This window comes from Salvia splendens, chromosome 2, assembly GCF_004379255.2.
Source record: "Salvia splendens isolate huo1 chromosome 2, SspV2, whole genome shotgun sequence".
NCBI lineage: Eukaryota > Viridiplantae > Streptophyta > Magnoliopsida > Lamiales > Lamiaceae > Salvia > Salvia splendens.
The window spans coordinates 36,128,751-36,147,773 of record NC_056033.1 but is presented as its reverse complement, the minus strand read 5'-3'; the positions used below and the strand labels follow the sequence as shown (position 1 = coordinate 36,147,773).

The 19,023-nt window shown below is 37.5% G+C and overlaps 1 protein-coding gene across 2 annotated transcripts; it reads right to left on the bottom strand.

Annotated features, from left to right (window-relative positions):
- Positions 1 to 15,137: 15,137 nt before the first annotated feature.
- Positions 15,138 to 18,400, bottom strand: LOC121792475 (rop guanine nucleotide exchange factor 7-like). 2 transcript variants are annotated; one of them, XM_042190433.1, is made up of 7 exons: positions 17,944 to 18,400; positions 17,727 to 17,843; positions 17,472 to 17,626; positions 16,612 to 16,686; positions 16,232 to 16,525; positions 15,810 to 16,160; positions 15,138 to 15,728 (listed from the first exon to the last, which is right to left on the bottom strand). In XM_042190433.1, exons 1-7 carry the CDS (start codon positions 18,188 to 18,190, stop codon positions 15,375 to 15,377), a joined length of 1,593 nt encoding a protein of 530 aa, XP_042046367.1. In that variant the 5' UTR covers positions 18,191 to 18,400; the 3' UTR covers positions 15,138 to 15,374. The 2 variants fall into 2 exon arrangements, with proteins under 2 accessions (XP_042046367.1, XP_042046368.1); XM_042190434.1 differs by having other exon boundaries at positions 17,937 to 18,070.
- Between the last annotated feature and the right edge of the window lie 623 nt (positions 18,401 to 19,023).

Here is a 19,023-nt window from a genome sequence, read left to right as displayed (position 1 = left end):
GATGCACAATTATTTTTCATTGTATATCTTCAATTAGTTAATTATATTTTGCAGTGTATATTCCAATCAACTTATTATTAGATGCATGATTATTTGCATTAGTATAGTCTATAGTATTAGTGATATTATACAAAAAATCAATTAATTCAAGTAACCATCCTATATTATTCTCATGTTTTTTTTTCTAAATTCCACCTAAAACAAATTTGATTCCATAATCTACGTATCGCAGATTGTTAATTGATTTATCTATATCAAAAATAGCCGCAAGACATGAAATATAATTATAGAAAAGAAATAAGAGTATTATGGCTTGATTATATGGGAATATAAATTATACAACTATGTAAATCTTATTAAAACATTAAATACAAAGAAGATTTAATCTATTTGTTAGGATTCGCACACACAAGGCTTTCACACACTCAATAAGATCACACACACACTCACTGTTGTATGAGATCACACAATGCAGAAAACACACACACTCACACTTTGAGTATTGAAGATGATAATCTTGGAGAGAAAACTGGAAAACTCTTTATTGATTAAACTCTACTCTAAACTACATACACGGTGAGCTATTTAAAGCTCTACAATCAAGTAGCAACTGCTACTAACTAACTACAAGAAGAATCAAGAAAGCAAGAAGAATAACCGCTACATCTCAGCTAACTAACTGCTGCTCCAACGGCTAGTTCGGCTAGGTTGCTTCTTCCTTCTCGGTTCAAGACCGAACTCCTTCCTCGGTTCAAGACCGAACTCCTTCCTCGGCTCAAGACCGAACTCTTCCTTCTCGGCTCATTCCAGCTCAACGCCGAGCTTCCTTACCGAGCTTCCTTACCGAGCTTCCTTACCGCTGAGCTTACCGACTTCTGCCTTCTTCTTCTTGGCTAGTTCCAGGCTAGTTCCAGCTCGGTAAGCCGAGCTTACCGAACTCCTTTCTAGCCGAGCTTCTTCCAACTGAAATGAGCACTCCATTATTACAATTCTCCACCTGAGGGCTCATCTCAGTTCTTGCACAAACATTGATCAATTTCTTGCAATGATCAAACTTGTCTCTACCTAGAGACTTTGTTAGCATGTCAGCCGGATTGTGCAAGGTGTTAATCTTAATTACCTTCACTCTCCCCTTTTCAATCTCATCTCTAATGAAATGCAACTTTATGTCTATGTGCTTGCTCCTTTCATGAAAACCCGGATGTTTAGCCAAGCACATAGCTGAGCTGCTGTCACAATGAATCACCATTGTCTTTTGGTCAAAACCAAAGTCAGAAATCACTCCCTGAATCCAAAAACTCTCCTGTACAGCTGCAGTGAGAGCTATATACTCTGATTCTGTTGTTGAGAGAGCAACAACACTTTGCAACCCTGACTTCCAGCTGATTACAGTTCCAAACATGGTGAAAAGATAACCTGTTTGGGACTTTCTGTTGTCCAGGTTTGCAGCATAGTCTGCATCACAATAGCCCTGCACAACCTCCTCAGATTCACCTTCCCAGCCATTGAACACAATCCCCCAGTCCTTAGTTGACTTCATGTACCTCAATATCCACTTAAGAGCATTCCAATGCTCCTTCCCCGGGTCTGCCATGTATCTGCTAGTCACTGAGATAGCATGAGCCAAATCTGGTCTTGTACAAATCATAGTGTACATAACACTTCCAACCACACTAGCATAAGGGATAGCCTCCATCTCATCAGCCTCTTGCTTAGTTTTAGGGGCCTGCTCCTTTGAAAGCTTAAAACTCTGGGACAGAGGAGTTGATGCAGCTTTTGCATTTTCCATTTTGAATCTCTGCAGAACTTTCTCAATATAGTCAGTTTGCAGCATCCACAGCTTCTTGCAGCCTCTATCTCTCTGAATATGTATGCCTAGGATCTTCCTTGACTCTCCTAGATCCTTCATTTCAAAGCTTGACTTCAGATCTTGTTTAACTTTCTGAATTTCTGTCATAGAAGGCCCTGCAAGTAGCATATCATCCACATAGAGTAATAGGTAGGCAATGGGAGTCCTGCCTGCCTTCTTGATGTAGATGCAATCATCATATTCTGACTTGGAGAAGCCAATCTTCTTCATCTGTGCATCAAACTTCTTATTCCACTGTCTAGGACTTTGCTTAAGTCCATAAAGACTTTTCTGTAACAGGCACACCTTGCCTTCTTCTCCAATCTTTACATAGCCCTCTGGCTGTTCCATGAAGATAGTTTCCTCTAGATCTCCATTGAGGAAGGCTGTCTTCACATCAAGCTGTTGTAGCTCCCAGTCAAGCTGATTCACCACAGCCAATAGAATCCTAATCGAAGTGTGCTTCACAACAGGTGCAAACACTTCATTGAAATCGATTCCCTCCTGCTGTGTAAAGCCTCTAGCCACCAGCCTTGCCTTGAACCTGATTCTGTCTTTATCAGTGGTTTCTACCTTCTTTTTAAACAACCACTTGCAACTGATCAGCTTCCTCTCCTTTCCATCTGTATTCAGCTTGGATTTGTCCACCAAAATCCATGTTTTGTTCTTGAGTAAAGACTCTATTTCCTCATTCATGGCTTCAATCCATCTTTCTCTATCTTTACTCTGCATAGCTTCTTTATATGTGAGTGGATCTGCACCATCAATACTTTCAGCTGCACACAGAGCATAATACACAACATCAGAGAACTTTGTTGGTGGCCTTGTTTCTCTTCTAACTCTGTCCCTTGCAAGCTGATAGTCTCTGATAGAGTCTGATATAGACTCACCAGCCTGGTTGCCCTGAGTTGGAGCCTCTTCTTTATCTGAATCAGACTCACTCCCTGAGTCAATAACTCCACCTGCTCCTAGGCCAACCCCCACAGGCTCCACCTTGAAGAAATCACCCTCATCTTCACTGGAGTCCAGCTTATCTTTCAGGTATGGCATCTGATCCTCCAAGAACACCACATCCCTACTCACCAAGACCTTCTGCTTACCGGGCTCAATACACCAGAGCCTATACCCCTTAACACCCCTCTGATACCCCAGCAAGATACATTTCAGAGCCCTAGCTTCAAGCTTACTTTGCCTAGCATGAGCATAGGCTGTACACCCAAACACCTTGTATTTTGAGTAGTCACTATGAGCTCCATACCACATGTAATCAGGAGTTTCAGATTTCAGGGCAGTAGATGGGCATTTATTTATGAGATAGGCTGCTGTATACACAGCCTCACCCCAGAATCTGCTGCTCAAACCAGAACCAAGAAGTAGGCACCTCACCCTCTCTAGGATTGTCCTATTCATCCTCTCCACAACACCATTTTGCTGAGGATTACCAGGAACAGTCCGGTGCCTCTTCATACCCTTCTCTTTACAAAACAGATCAAACTCAGCAGACAAGAACTCTAGGCCATTGTCTGTCCTTAAGCATTTAACACTTCTACCCTTCTCTAGCTCAACCTCCTTACACCATATCTTGAACTTTGTGAGTGTTTCAGATTTTTCTTTAAGAATATATACCCACAACTTCCTTGTATAGTCATCAATGATAGCTAGATAATACTTTCCTCCACCAATTGAACACACCGGTGAAGGCCCCCAAAGATCACTATGTATGTAGTCTAAAGGGGCTGTAGAAGAGTGAATACCTGTAGGATAGGGTGCCTTCTTAGCCTTTCCAAGTATACACTGCTCACAGGGGTCCATCTTGTTGAAATCTCCAGAGATCAGACCCTTCTTGATGAGTTCTTTCAAGCTTCCTTCAGCTGGGTGGCCCAATCTCTTGTGCCATAGCATTATGGAATCATCTGACACTGCATTGCTTTCTCCATCAACAGCCTTAGCCTTCAGATAATAGAGAATATGCTCTCTGTCAGCCTCCATCATCACTGCATCTCCAGATTTCACAAACAATTTTCCTTGACTCATCAATATGGTGAACCCTTTCTGCTCCAGCATTCCCAATGAGATGAGGTTCCTCTTTACTTCTGGAATATACCTCACCCCAGTTAGGATCTTTATAGAGCCATCTTGTAGGCTTAGCTTTACCTTCCCTATTCCTTTGATCTGACAAATGTGATTATTACCAAGAACAACCGTACCCGATGCTTCTTGAAGATCATGAAACCAGCTTCTATTGGGGCACATATGGAAGCTGCACCCCGAGTCCATTATCCACCTATGACTGACCCCACTATCACTGATATTCATGAGTTGAGCCGGGGGATCAGCACTCTCCACACAATCAGATTGATTGTGTCCCTCAGAGGCCATCTTTCTCTTCCATGCATGACAATCTTTCTTCAAATGTCCAGGTTTCTTGCACCAATAGCAAGCTCTGGTTTCCTTCTGAGCATCAGAACTTGAGGGTTTAGGGCCCTCAAACTTCTTCTTGAAGTTCTGCTTCTTGAACTTCTTCACATTCAAGGCCTCTGCAGCTTGAACATTGGAGCTTGCAGAGCCTCTGTTGGCTGTCTTCTGGAGTTCTTTGGCCATCAAGGCTGAATAGACTTCTGCATAGGTGATAGGTTTATCTCTTCCATAGATAATTGCATCACTTAGCTGGTCATACGAGCTAGGCAAGGCATTCAATGTGAGAATGGCCTTATCCTCATCTGAGATCTTGACATCAACAGATCCCAGGTCATCAATGATCTTATTGAACTCCTCTAGCTGCTCAATGATGGACCTATCTCCAGAAAAACTATAGGCATACAGCCTCTTCTTGAGATACAGCCGGTTAGCCAAGGATTTGGCCAAGTAAACTTCATCTAACTTGTCCAAGATCTCCACCGCAGTCTTGGCTTCTTGAACTTCCCTCAAGACCTTATCTCCAAGGCACAGAATCACTGCAGAATGTGCCTTGAGCTGCATCTCCTCCATCTTTGCCTGAGCTTTTTCATCAAGCACTGGAGCCTTTCCTTTCTCCTCTGGTTTTGCAAGAACTGCCGCCAAGCCTTGTTGAATTAAAACCGCCTTCATCTTCATCTTCCACAGGCCATAATCATTCTTGCCTGTGAACTTTTCTGCATCAAGCCTTGCTGCCATCTCTGAAACCGTTTGATCCTCTGCAAATCAGCTTCAATATCCCTTCCCACAGACGGCGCCACTTGTTAGGATTCGCACACACAAGGCTTTCACACACTCAATAAGATCACACACACACTCACTGTTGTATGAGATCACACAATGCAGAAAACACACACACTCACACTTTGAGTATTGAAGATGATAATCTTGGAGAGAAAACTGGAAAACTCTTTATTGATTAAACTCTACTCTAAACTACATACACGGTGAGCTATTTAAAGCTCTACAATCAAGTAGCAACTGCTACTAACTAACTACAAGAAGAATCAAGAAAGCAAGAAGAATAACCGCTACATCTCAGCTAACTAACTGCTGCTCCAACGGCTAGTTCGGCTAGGTTGCTTCTTCCTTCTCGGTTCAAGACCGAACTCCTTCCTCGGTTCAAGACCGAACTCCTTCCTCGGCTCAAGACCGAACTCTTCCTTCTCGGCTCATTCCAGCTCAACGCCGAGCTTCCTTACCGAGCTTCCTTACCGAGCTTCCTTACCGCTGAGCTTACCGACTTCTGCCTTCTTCTTCTCGGCTAGTTCCAGGCTAGTTCCAGCTCGGTAAGCCGAGCTTACCGAACTCCTTTCTAGCCGAGCTTCTTCCAACTGAAATGAGCACTCCATTATTACACTATTCAATAAAGTTTTCAGTGACTAATCATGGGATAGGATCATTATATGCTAATGCCTAATGGAGTGAAATCAATATTAATGGCTCTTTCACCAAGTACATCAATCAAATAGACAAAATAATTTGATACAGAATATTAAATTGACATATATGCTGAGTTTAAAATTTCGAAAATCCATCGACCATAAATAATGGATGAAAAGATGCAAGTTTGAATAAATTTAGTGCTACACTATGATCAATCTCATCACCTAATCATAATTAATTTTCTTCCAATTACAACTTGCCATCATTTGTTATGAATTATGATGTTTATTCTACCTGTTTTCTCAAGATACAAAGCATAAAACGCATCTTATCTATTTTTACCCTCCTCTAGCAATTGCTAAGAAGCTTCCTCAAAATGGCTATCCCAATAACATCAATCTCAACATATTTTTATTATTGTGAAATTTAATATTAATCTTAGCTAGCTAGTATATCTTATTAGGATTGGTTACGATAAATTTTTTTGTAAATTATTAAAATATAAAAATAACTATTCGATCATCGATTTTAATCAAATAGGTAATGTTATTTGTGGAAATTGAATACAGAAAATTCTAACAAAGACCTTGGGCCATGTTTGGTTGCCAGGATTATATCTGGGAAAGTAATCTGATTCTTTAAATTTTAAATTCCTGTGTTTGCTTCGGTTTTTAATCAAACTGAGAAAGTAATCAAAACCACGAAACAAGTAAAGTTAGTACAACTTTCCAGGATTCTGAATCCTAACTTTTCTTAGGTATTCTTTTTTCTAGTTTTAGGATTCTTACATATTTAATGTAATATAGTATAGTTTTATTATTATTATTATTATTATTATTATTATTATTATTATTATTATTATTATCATCATCATTATTAATATTATTATCATTATTATTATTATTATTATTATTTATTACAATGTTTTAAAAATAAATTAAAAGTATAAACCATACCTAATTTCAGGATAATAAATAACTATAATTCAAATTATCATAATTATAACTATATTATTAATATTTATATTTAATTTTTATTATCATAATAATAATAATAATAATTTATTAAATAATTAAAAATAATTATAAGTATATAATAATTATTACTTTATAAATTAGTAATTAACAATAAAATTGTAGTAAAATTTTAAATTAAAAAATTTATTCAATTAAAAATTTAGTAAATATTATATATTATAATGTATAATCCATATTTAAACTATCAATCGTAATAATAAATATAATAATATAATTATTATCATTTGTAATTAATAATTTATTAAATAATATGTATTATTATTTTTTATAAATAAAAAATGACAAGTATATTTTTAGTTTAGTGTTTAAATCAATTATAAACTTTAAAATCTTAATATTTTCCAAACACATGAAAGTAAAGTTATTAGGAATCATATTCCCGGGATTCATTTTCCCAGGAATCATTTTCCTTGTCAACTTTACTTTCCTGCCAACCAAACATGGTCTTGGGGTTTTTTTTTTCTTTGTGAAGACCTTAGGTAGCACAAAGGCATGATATGGGGTAGATCTATTTCGAACCAAACATTCTCATAGACAGTTTTGGAAAGAATTTTCGGACGAATTGAAACGTTTAAAGATATTTCGGATGAAATTAGACTTCTTTTATGACAAGGAGCGATGTTAGGTAAATAATGTCTTGTTGATGTTGTATATATGTATATACAGTGGATAGGTATAGTGATAAAATATGCAAATTGCATCTTATTTGTAAACTTCAAACTATACTATAATTTGTACTGCTATATTTCAAGAATTAATGTCAACAGATGATAAATAACGTCAACGGAAAATGTCAACACAATATTAATCAATTGACAATGTTGACATTGTGTTGATATTTTCTGTTGATATCAAATCTTGAAATCTAACTGTTCAGATCATAATTTACCGTTTGTATAATATATGGAATTTGCATTTGATTACATTCCCACATTGGATTACATAAAATTGCATCGCTATAGATAAATACAATTCATTCATTAAGATAAGTTTATTTGATACTTGCATCATTGAAATCAGTTAAATCATAGTATTCCCAAATAGAGTAGCATAAAATGCATAAAATCTAAGGGGGGAATTAAATAACATTGTTAGATTTACATCAATAGGCCTGAATAAATGAAGGATATTTCTTTTATCTTTTGATTAGTTAAGTTGGATCAACTGCTCAAGATCATTGGTCTCTTACTCAAATTGTGCCATTTCTTATGGAATCACAAAGTATGATTTGGATCTAGTTCATGGGTAATTAGAAAAGATCCTCCAATCCACAACCGACACCTCATCATGCAAAGGCGAAAGTGAAATCACGATTCACGTGCAAAGGAGCAATATTTACATGTAGCTTTTGACTAACCATAGATGGTGGAAGCCACTAATTCATGCATCACATGTTAGGCAGAATGTAAATATGTGATGATAATAAGTATGGCCCTCTTCATCACCACCCACATTTTCTTCATCTTATTTTTTTTTTGTTTTTCTATTGTCCAATCGCAGTATCATTTGTCTCCCAATATTCCACCACAGAAAAAGCATAAAATTTGAGGTGAATTAAAATGAACAATACTATGATAGTAATCTACTACTATATCAAGAAATAAGTTTAAGAAGTTATAGTCGCCGGAAATTTCAGTTTAGTCAGTTAACGTGGTTGTGGAACGGCTAAATCATTATACTGCAAGTTAATTCAGCATATGGTGAAATCGAACTCAAGACCTCTTTTTGATAAAAGTGTTGTGATCGATACTAAACTTTATCACTTAATTAGTTCTAAAACGGAAACAATCACTTTTTTTTTATCTAAACTAACTAAAATAGCCAAGTTATAATCTCGAATTACAAAAAATCGTAGTTTAAAGTTTAAACTCATATATATCTTTTCTATTTATTTAAATCAGCATGTGAATCATGGATTGAAATAATATATCTAGAAACACCTATTTTTGTAGTGCGAGCAACTGCCCTAAAACAGAATGAAGCATTATGCAAAATAAAGTAAAAAGAAAGTATCCACCAAAGCACAATACTGTTTATAATTAATCATCATTTACACGAAAATTGTAGAGGGTTTCTTTTGTATTTAAATGAGGCCAACTTTAGAATGTCTGAATACACTAACCACAAAATATTAGCCTAGCTAGAGAGAAAGCCAACCGCATGCATCAAATATATTTGGCTATAAATGAAAGCAAAAAAATATATGTGTAATTATTGTATGAAGCTAATGCCCAACGCACCAAAAAATTATACCATGATCAAACGCACCATACCTATTTTCCGTAAACTCGAAAAAAAGCACAAACATAATTTTTTTTAAAAAAAATAAGACCAAGTAAATTATAGTATATAATCCATGATTGGAGGAGCATATATGGGATGTGGACTTGTTCAATCGTTACATTAAATCCAATATCATATTATGAATTCGATAGACTACATATTTTCATATCATAGGCTATTCACAGTGTACGACAGTAATAAAATACATCAAACATAGGATTGCAAAAACGTAATAAAGAATAAAATTTCCTCTAGTACACTACGAAGCAATAGTCCTGAAATAGGAGATATAATGTGAATGGAATTGTGACGTATATGGACGCCAATCGGATATCCCATCAAATTTTAGGTCACTCTATATTAATCGAACATAAGTTTTATTGGGTTACATGCATAGGATTGTATTGAAATGACAACTATATGTAAAATGACAACATACAATCAATGATGACCCTTAGATTTAGGAGCATATTCAATCTTAGTTTGCCACGTGACAGTTTTACTTGCTTATGTATAGTAGATTGCTTGATTATCTCTAATATCGTATTTCAGATTGCTTAATCATATGCCAAGTTGTTTGCCTATATATCACAAATTGCTCGCCTATGTATAGAAGATTGTTTGCCTATGTATCGCAGATTACATGCTACGTTATTGTCAAGTTATTACTTTAAGACTGGTGTCACCCATATATATTTAAATTTAGATACAGTTAAGGGTTTACGGTCAACCCATTGAATGTCGGATCAATTTGACTAGGGTTGCAGCATAATTAAGTGCAAATTAATTGACTTAGTGCATGTTTGGTAGGGTCATTTTTGTTCATAAATTTCCATCCCTCATTTTTGTTCACAAATTTCCATCCCTAGATGAGTTATACCCTACCAAACATGCTTTTAGAATATTATCGGGTTTCAATGATGACTGTTTAATTTTAGTGGGCTGTTTGAATAAACGTGTTGAAAAAGTCTAGCAGGCTTTACTCTCAGCCCAAATATTTAGCTTAATAATTTATGAGGCCCTGTTTACAAAATCCCATTTGGCTATCTGGAGCCCAATTTTTGGCCCAGAAAAATAGTATGTCAGGCCTCCAAATTTTTTACCACTAGCATTTATTAGTATTTCACATCATTGGAATTTCCTAACATTGTTAATTCCTGACAATAATTGTTCTTAACACTTTATTTCATTGTTTATTTATTAATAATGCTGAAAATATGTATGTAAAAGTTATCTGGAGAATTTTGGTGTAAGACTATTTCATTGTAAAGTAGGTTAAATTTCGGATTCAAACTCATTTCTAATGATATAGTATATTTATAATTATAAAAACCTATAAAATTATGACTATATTATTGAAATATAGGTTTGAATTACAGTATTAGCCTAGCTCGTGGTGAAACAGTCGCACAATAAATTATCATTAATTTACTGTACTCAGTATTAGTGAATCTATTTATTGGGACAAGGAGAGTAATATTTTAATTTATGTGAACAAAAGATACAGTGTGAAATTTGTTTGTCCATTTTACTCTTCACATGTACATTATTTGTCTTATAATAGGAGCCATATTTGATATGTCCACGAGTTTTACGAAATTTAAAGAACAGTTGATTAAAAAAGTTAGTGAAATATGATAAATGAGTTAGTGGAATGACGGGCCTATTTACTATTTATGGAAAAATGTAATAGGACTCTTATTATGCATGTGACTGACCGAATTAGCAAAATGTGACTCTTATTGTAATACATATAAACTATTTTCTTTTCAAAAAGACTGGTAAGGTTCATAAATTTGGGGAAGAAAATACAACTATAACATGTGTCAATTTTGAATTTTATCATAAATAAAAAAGAAAAAATGATGGCTTATCCTTGCTAGAGCCACACGTGCAACTCACTACTATATTGCATGCTTGATTCCCATTATTAATCGCCAGCAAATGATATAATTATTAATGTGATTAACGAATAATTCATAATATCATATTCTTGAATTTTATTGTAAGAGTGTCCATTATAAGGCGGACACGCCCAATATCCCGGCCCCAGTTTTTGTCCATAGCCCCAGTTTTGTTGTCCATAGCCCCAAAATTCTATTTCCGCCACTATAGTGGACATCTCCAATAGCCTCAAATTTTATAATCAACTTTCATTTTATAATGTTTCAAGTAGTTATAAACAAATTTATCGGGCTATACGTAATTAAAAGAACATGACTATACGAAGTAGAATTAGAAGTAGAATTAGAATTAAAATTAAAATTAAAATTAAAATTACACACTAAATTAAAATTAAAATTAAAATTACACACTACATTTAATCTAGTACAAATCACTAATATGTTTACAGTGCGCCACCACCTCCCCTACGTGCCCACACTTCTTCAATCAAATCGGCCTGCAGTGTGTTATGTGATGTGGTCCTGCGCATATCAGCGAAGCGTTGGATCAAATATTCATGGCTCCGTGGTACGCCCATCTGGATCGGCGCGGAGGCAACACCGTGACTTGTACTTGCGCCTTCTTCCGGTGCCCATCGCTCTGCCGAAAAGCATTCATCTTCTATTATCATATTATGCAATATGATACAGGCTAACATAATATTCGCGACATCATCTTCGTGCCAAACTCGTGCCGGACACCGTATAATAGCCCACCGCGATTGGAGGACACCAAAAGCCCGCTCAACATCCTTCCTAACACTCTCTTGTTTGCGCGCAAAATATTGTTTCTTCGGTCCAACCGGTTGGCGGACAGTCTTCACGAATACGGGCCAACGCGGATATATCCCATCTGCCAAATAGTAGGCCCTACTGTACTGCGTACCGTTGGCTACAAAGCTGATTTCTGGACCCTATCCCCGGCACTCCTCGTTGAAGAGCGGCGATGACTGAAGAACATTGATGTCGTTGTTCGAACCTACCACACCGAAATACGCATGCCAGATCCGCAGACGGTAGTCCGCAACGGCTTCCAGAATCATAGTTGGATGTTTGCTTTTGAATCCAGTAGTGAACTGGTCTTTCCATGCCACGGGACAGTTCCTCCACTCCCAATGCATGCAATCGATGCTTTCTAACATTCATGGGAACCCGTGCATCGAACCGTGCATATCCAGTAGGCGCTGACACTCATCCGGGTTTGGCTTCTGTAGAAACTCCCCACCGAAAATTTCCCGGATCCCCTTACAGAACTGCCTGAGCACCGTGAGGCCAGTCGTCTCACCCATCTGTAGGTATTCATCGAACATGTCGGCTAGCCCGGCGTAGGCAAGCTCCCGGATTGCAGCGGTGCACTTCTGTTGCGTAGACAGCCCGATCCGGCCAGCCGCATCACGCCGGAGGGTGAAGCACCGGTAACGCTCAGCCAAATTCGTCGCTATATAGTTGAACAACCGTCGCGACATCCTGAATCTCCGGCGGAATATCTCGGGTGGATAACGGGGGTTATCCACAAAGTAATCATCCATTAGACGATGGTGCCCACCGACGTGGTCTCGTGGTATTGTCCACCGATGAGTAATGGCACGAGGGATCGCATCCTCCGCATTCTCCGCCTCCTCCGCCAAACGGGCCGCTTCCTCCTGGGCGGCCTGGTGTTGCACTTGTTGAACTAGAGCATTCCAGCTGTCTCTCCACAAATTGTTCATTTCCGACCCCAAATTGTAGTGAGAGAAATTTTTATAGATGTAGAGTTGGAATGGTGTGAAATAATGAATGAAGTGGGGTGTATTTATAGGTGAATTGAAATTAAAAAAAAAATTTCGGCTATAGCCGCGGCGGTCAGTGCCGCCACTATAGGCGCCGCGGCTATAGCCGCGTCCTCGCCCATCTCGCCGCGTCCTTGCCCCGGAGTCGGCTGAAGGCCGTCCGCCCCCATACCGCCCCCAAATCGCCGTCCGCCCGCGCCCTCCACTATAGCCCGCCCGCCCCCGCCCCAACCCGCGGCTATAGCCACGGGCACCCCGTAGTGGATACCCTAAGAGACACAACCTGACAAAAAAATCTTTAAAATAAATTGACACGCTTGTGTTGAAGACAAATGCTGTACCCAATGAGATGGCATATATTATGTAAAAATTACAGATAAATTAATTATTATCTTCATATATCTCAGAAATTTCTCCCTGTCTCATATTTTACAAGCAAAGCCCATAAATATTAGCAAAATACAATGCAAAAGCTTATATAAGTTGGATCAAATGATGACCATTTTTATATGAACTATACTTATATAGAGCGTATTATAATTGAATAGCAATTGCAATTGCAATTATACAGAAATACTCCGTATTAATTAGATTGAAATAAAAAATAGATGGATAAAATAGTACTCCACTTTACACTATTTAAGCTACAAAAACTAGCATCAATTTTGATAATTGTAGATTACTGGAGAAATATTGTAGGCCTCCGACATGGCACACATTATGTTCTTTATAGTAGTTTATAATTAACCATTTAACCATAGTTTAATGTGATGGAGCATTTGATACAAGTTTGTCTTTTCTGGTTATATACTTTTGGAAAGTCAGATCAGGAAATTCAAAGATTGTGCTGGATTCGATTTAGGGTTAATTTTTGCACACTAATTTTCTCAGTATTATAAAAATATACTAAAATGTAATCACAGGGCATAACTAATGGTTCAAACATTAAATTAAGTTATGTTTACTTGGCTGACTATCGCACAAAATCATTTATAATAAACTCTATTGTCTTTGTATCTTCAATATAATTATTTAGAATCCGTTTGATATGCAAGATATGTTAACTTGATATAATAATTTATCTTAATTTAATTTATTAAGGTAAAAATATCAGTTAAGTAATTTAATTGTGAGCTGAGTCTAGATAATTCCTCTTTTATTTTAAACCATTTACCTTACTAAACGAAGCCTCAATGTATATACTGTACTGACCTATTATTGTAAGTATTATTTTAATCTTTTAAGGATCACTTATCTATTAGTATCATTATTGAAAAAATTCTACCAAAAGAGATAAAAATATTTTGACAATATCATTTAAAAAAATACAGTACAGTTTTACAAATGAAACACGGCAGCAGATCATGTTCCCTTGATCCTAAAAGTCCAATTATTTTTCTAATTACTCTAATGCGTCGACATCTGTGTTCCTTGATTTCCCCTATTCTGCAGACAATCCCACTTAATGCAATGCTTAAATTATTCTCCGAAATCAAACAAATTGATGGAACTTTCCGTCCACCCTCCACTCTCTCTCTCCCTCTCTAGACCACATATATAGTAATCAAGAATGAATGATAATCTCACAATTTAATTTCATTCAAGAAACTAGCTATAATCGCACTCACATATAGCTTAAATCCACTAAAAATGGCTAAGTTTCTTGTTTTCTTCTTGTGTTTGGTATTAACAAAATCCCATCTAATTTTAGCAATGTCGGAAGCGCCGAGAAAGCTTGGAAAGCAAAATATGCTAAACAAGGCGGCACGGCTGAGCTTTGCCGAAGCGCCCACGTGGCCGGAAGTGAGCGCCACCGGTGAGGAAACTGCACCCGTTGGACAAGAAGAGGAGACGATTTCCAGCCACCACCGCCGCTCCACCGATAAATCCGTCGCCGGCGGCGGCGTGATTGTCGGCGGTTTGGTCACCACCTTTTTAGTGGCTATTTTTTGTTACATACGCGCCACGCGCCGGAAAGCAGTGGATCCCGGCTCCCCTGTGAATTCGGATTCGCCTACCGGGAGGAGACACGGGGAGCCGGTTTCACCAGTTTAATTTATGAAATAAAATACGAGAATGAAATTAGATATAGCTAAAATTAGGTTATTTTTTTTATATTCTTTAGCTTTTTATGATATAAAAATGTTGAAATCGTTATGTATAATGTATGTGCAAATGAGGAGATAAAGCAATTAATGAATAATTATTTACTTTTTCAGGCGCTGGTTTCGGAAATTTGCTTTATATTAAAAAGAAAAATCTAAAACGCCGTTGCCGGGGATCGAACCCGGGTTACCCGGGTGACAGGCGGGAATACTTACCACTATACTACAACGACTTATTATTCCTGACTATCTTGTTTGTTTATTAGTTCCATTCGTATCTACAAATATACATGGTACTCTTTCAATGTGTATAAACAAATCAATAGACCATCATCGTTAGGAGACAATGGCGTTAGCTTGTGTATTACAATCAAATTTCGTGAGTGTAACATTCTCATCTCATGAGAATCTTAAACACAGCTAACTACAAACACTCACACACAGACATACTACAACAAGAAGGTAACCACTATCAAGAATCTAATCTCAACAAAACAAACTGGTCATTTTTTTGAATCATAATCTGTTTTTGGGCTGATGATCCCCTTTTAAGTTTCAAGGGATTCATATTCCAACATATCCATGGCCACACTCGTAAGCATATTCCTGCCGAGAATCTTTCCCTTCCCATCCACACTCACACAATCAGTCCCCTGAATCCTCTTCAACCCGAATCCATGAAGGTGATGCTTGCTGCTCTCAATGTACGGCGAGAAGCTAGGAGTCGACAACGCCGTCCTGTACGGGCTGCTGATCGTCCCAATCTTTGGGAACGCCACCAGCTGATCTGACTGCTTCGACAAGTCATCCACCAAGAGCAAGTCGTCAATACGCGCCACAATGTTGAACGCCAAGCTCTCCAGGACTCTTGAGTAGCTCTCTAGTATCGACTTCCCCACATCCTTAATCATACGTATTGTATCTGTTAGCAACGAGTAATGCAAATAAACGAGGGAGGGAGAGACAGAGATACATATATATACCTTGTTATATTGGATCTTGCTCATGTCTAAGGTGGTCTGAGGTAGAGTTGGAAATCGTTGCCTCAGGCAGATGAGAAGGCTCTCTGCTCTATCTGCGAGCACCTCCCATTTGTCTCCATCACCCACGAAATCCTTGACCATTTCCCAACGAGTCTTGTTTGTACTGCCATGTGAGGAATTTTTTGAGGTGTTTCTTCGCCTCCACACAAGCAATGTGGCCTCCACTCTGTTGGCAATCTCGAGAGCGTGATGATCAGTGGACAGATGGAGGCAGTCGAGCAAGCACTCAGGCAAGAATTGGTCAGAGTTTATATATCTATGAATACGAGCTCCCAAACTCACCCTCCCGTTCTGCACAAGAGGCAACCAGCATTGAATCATCACAGTCACAGTTATATGGTGAAGAAGCTGAAGCTCAATACCTTTGGGAGAGATTCTAGATATGAATCGGGGATGTCCATTTCTGCGATAGTCGCACTGTTGATAGCCATTGCAGCTTTGAGTATTTGGTTCGTGCAGTCACGCCTATGCTGCAGCAACTTCCTTCCGTCCTCACTGATGCCACCGGGAGGGACACGAGGCACAGGAAGCCACCATTTGTCTTGTTGATGGGGGAGGGGTTCACGGATGGAGCACAATGAACCTTCAACAGTTGGAGATACTACCCCTTGATCGACATACCAGAACTCGGAATCTTCAAATGTTTCCAAGATTTCCTATAACAAAAAAGGGGTTAATATCCCAGAAACATTACATAAATAAATATAGAAAAATTTCACAGAAAATAAATGAAAGCTCTTACAAGAAGCATGTTGTCTAACTTGCGCAGAGCAGGGAGGTTAATGCTTAGATCTGATCGCGGTCTGGTTGTCATGACCTGAGTCGAGACAGAGACGATAAGGTACGATAAGTTCAAGAGAAACGTGCATGATTATAGAGTCTTGATGCTCAAATGTATGCAAACCCAATAAATTATCCAAAGGTAACTTGACTCAATTCATGCAGCTTCTTTTTCATGCTATGCTCAGAGATCAAACTGATATATGAAGATTGATGCAGATTTACAAGTTCAACGTCGAACTATTTCAAGAAAATCGTGTCAAGTTATAACCTTGATGCTCAAATATTATGCCAACAAACACTAAAAGGTAAATTTGTGCATTGCTCAAATAGCATCATAATGATTCATCCAAATTAGGAGAAAGATTATAAGCACAATGCCTCAATGTGTATATTATATATGGTGAAATCATACTCACCTCAACTGGAGAAAGGGGGTTAGATAAAATGGAGTCCAACTATACAAGCATAGCCAGATCAAACGATTTCAATGAAACTGAGCAAGAATGTAGACCTAATGCTCAAATATCATGTTTAACTTGCTGTACATTGCACAAACAGATCAAAATGAGACATCCAAAGCATGACTATAAGTTTAATGTATACATCTATGGTGAAATCACACTCACCTCAATGGTGAAAGCCTATTAGGTAATAACATGGAATTGAATATACAAGCAAAGACTCATCAAGCAATTTCAAGAAAATGCCCGAAATTGTAGACATAATGCTCAAATATCGTGCTTGATTTTGAATGCATAGCTCAAAATGATACAACCAAATCGGGGGGCATGATAACAAGTATGGCAAAATCATGGACACCTCGAGTTTACTTCCATTGGGGAATGTCTGCCAAGAAGGTATGAATTCGACAATGTGATCGCTAACGGAGAGCATCCATTCCATCTCCCTTCTCCACATTAGTTTCTTATCGAGCTGCAGAGGCTCCAACCTCCAAACTTGTCCAAAAAGAGTAGCTAAAAACAGAAATCAAACAAGTAAGAGAACAAAATCTAACCATACCACAAATTCATCTACATTATGAAGCAAGATAAGCATCATTTTCTTGAAGCATACCACAAAGATTAGTAATAGCATTGGAGATAGCCGAAGCAGTGGAAGCACCATTCCCACGACCAGACATGTCTTCACCAAGCAGCAGTTTGGAGAATCTCTCTCTCATCATCTCAAACTCTAGTTACATATCAAAATGCATAACAGCATTAATGAAGCTGCTCTCCAAACATGATCACTAAACTAAAGAAAAGTACTAATAAACACACACACATTTCACCTGATAGAGATGACCTCTGCTTCACGTGGATTTTGTGGGATTCTTCAGAGGCCGCAGAAGTTGAAGGTAGCGAAGATGAATCTTGAAAACTGCTGCTACTACAACTCAACCCCAAGGCCAAAAAATCAGAGCTTGAAATGCTACTTTCACCGTTCGAATCCATGTTTTCTCTAAATGTGCACTCATTCTCACATAACCCTTCTTTCCCCCTTTTAAAAATTTCGTCTTGAATCAACAAAGCAGCCATTCGCACCAGAAATTGACAGTATTTCAAGAATTTGACTGATTTGGAACCTAATGAGCGTGCAGAGGGAGGTTGTGATTTTCTTGAAAATGTGGGCTTAAATTAGTAGGAAGAAAGGCTCAGGTTTTGTATAGTTGTGAACAAAGCCTCTCTCTATCTAATTCTCCAGGAGTCTTCAACTTCAACCGTGTATGAGTCTGACTCTGAGGTGGATTTTCTTTCTTATTATATCGGACAAAAGGGCAAGAATAAGATTTCAAGCGGTTAAATTTATTTAAATGGTAATAGCAATAATTATTGAAGGCGTGAATATAACAAATTGCAGTGAGGTAGATTGTGGTCCTTTTAGTATTTATTATACAAAATAAATTTGCGATCACATAATTTATAAATTATTGTAGTAATAATAATAATTTTTGACAGATTTTATGTGAAGATGTAAATTATGCTATATGCTAGATTGCTAGTCAAGGTAAATAACTCGGTACAACTGCAATCGAGAATTACAAAAAAAACTAGCTAGCATGGTTTCTTTTAGTGGAGTACTATTATTTTATTCTTTGTATTCAAAAAACAAAATTAGCATCCCCTTAAAATTATAGTGCTGGTAGTTAGTACTCCGTATAACAGAAAAATAAATTGTGATAAGACACACATGCATTTGGAAATTCAGAAAACTAAATTAAATATAGGTATTACATATGCACTTTGTATTTTATAAATATATTTAAAGTTATAATTTACAGAACAAAAATAATAATCGTCTACAACTTTTCTATTTATAACCGTTGAGGTGTGTTATAAAGCTAGGCAATTTCCTTTTAAATTTTGAGTTG

What these genes read in the sequence shown, in the direction of transcription:
- LOC121792475 (XM_042190433.1), bottom strand. Translation starts at nt 18,190, where the DNA reads ATGGCTGCTTTGTTGATTCAAGACGAAATTTTTAAAAGGGGGAAAGAA. An exon ending in CCAATGGAAGTAAACTCGAG is followed by an intron (nt 16,687 to 17,471) that starts GTGTCCATGATT and finishes GTCTCGACTCAG; the next exon opens with GTCATGACAACCAGACCGCG. An exon ending in ATCTAGAATCTCTCCCAAAG is followed by an intron (nt 16,161 to 16,231) that starts GTATTGAGCTTC and finishes CCTCTTGTGCAG; the next exon opens with AACGGGAGGGTGAGTTTGGG.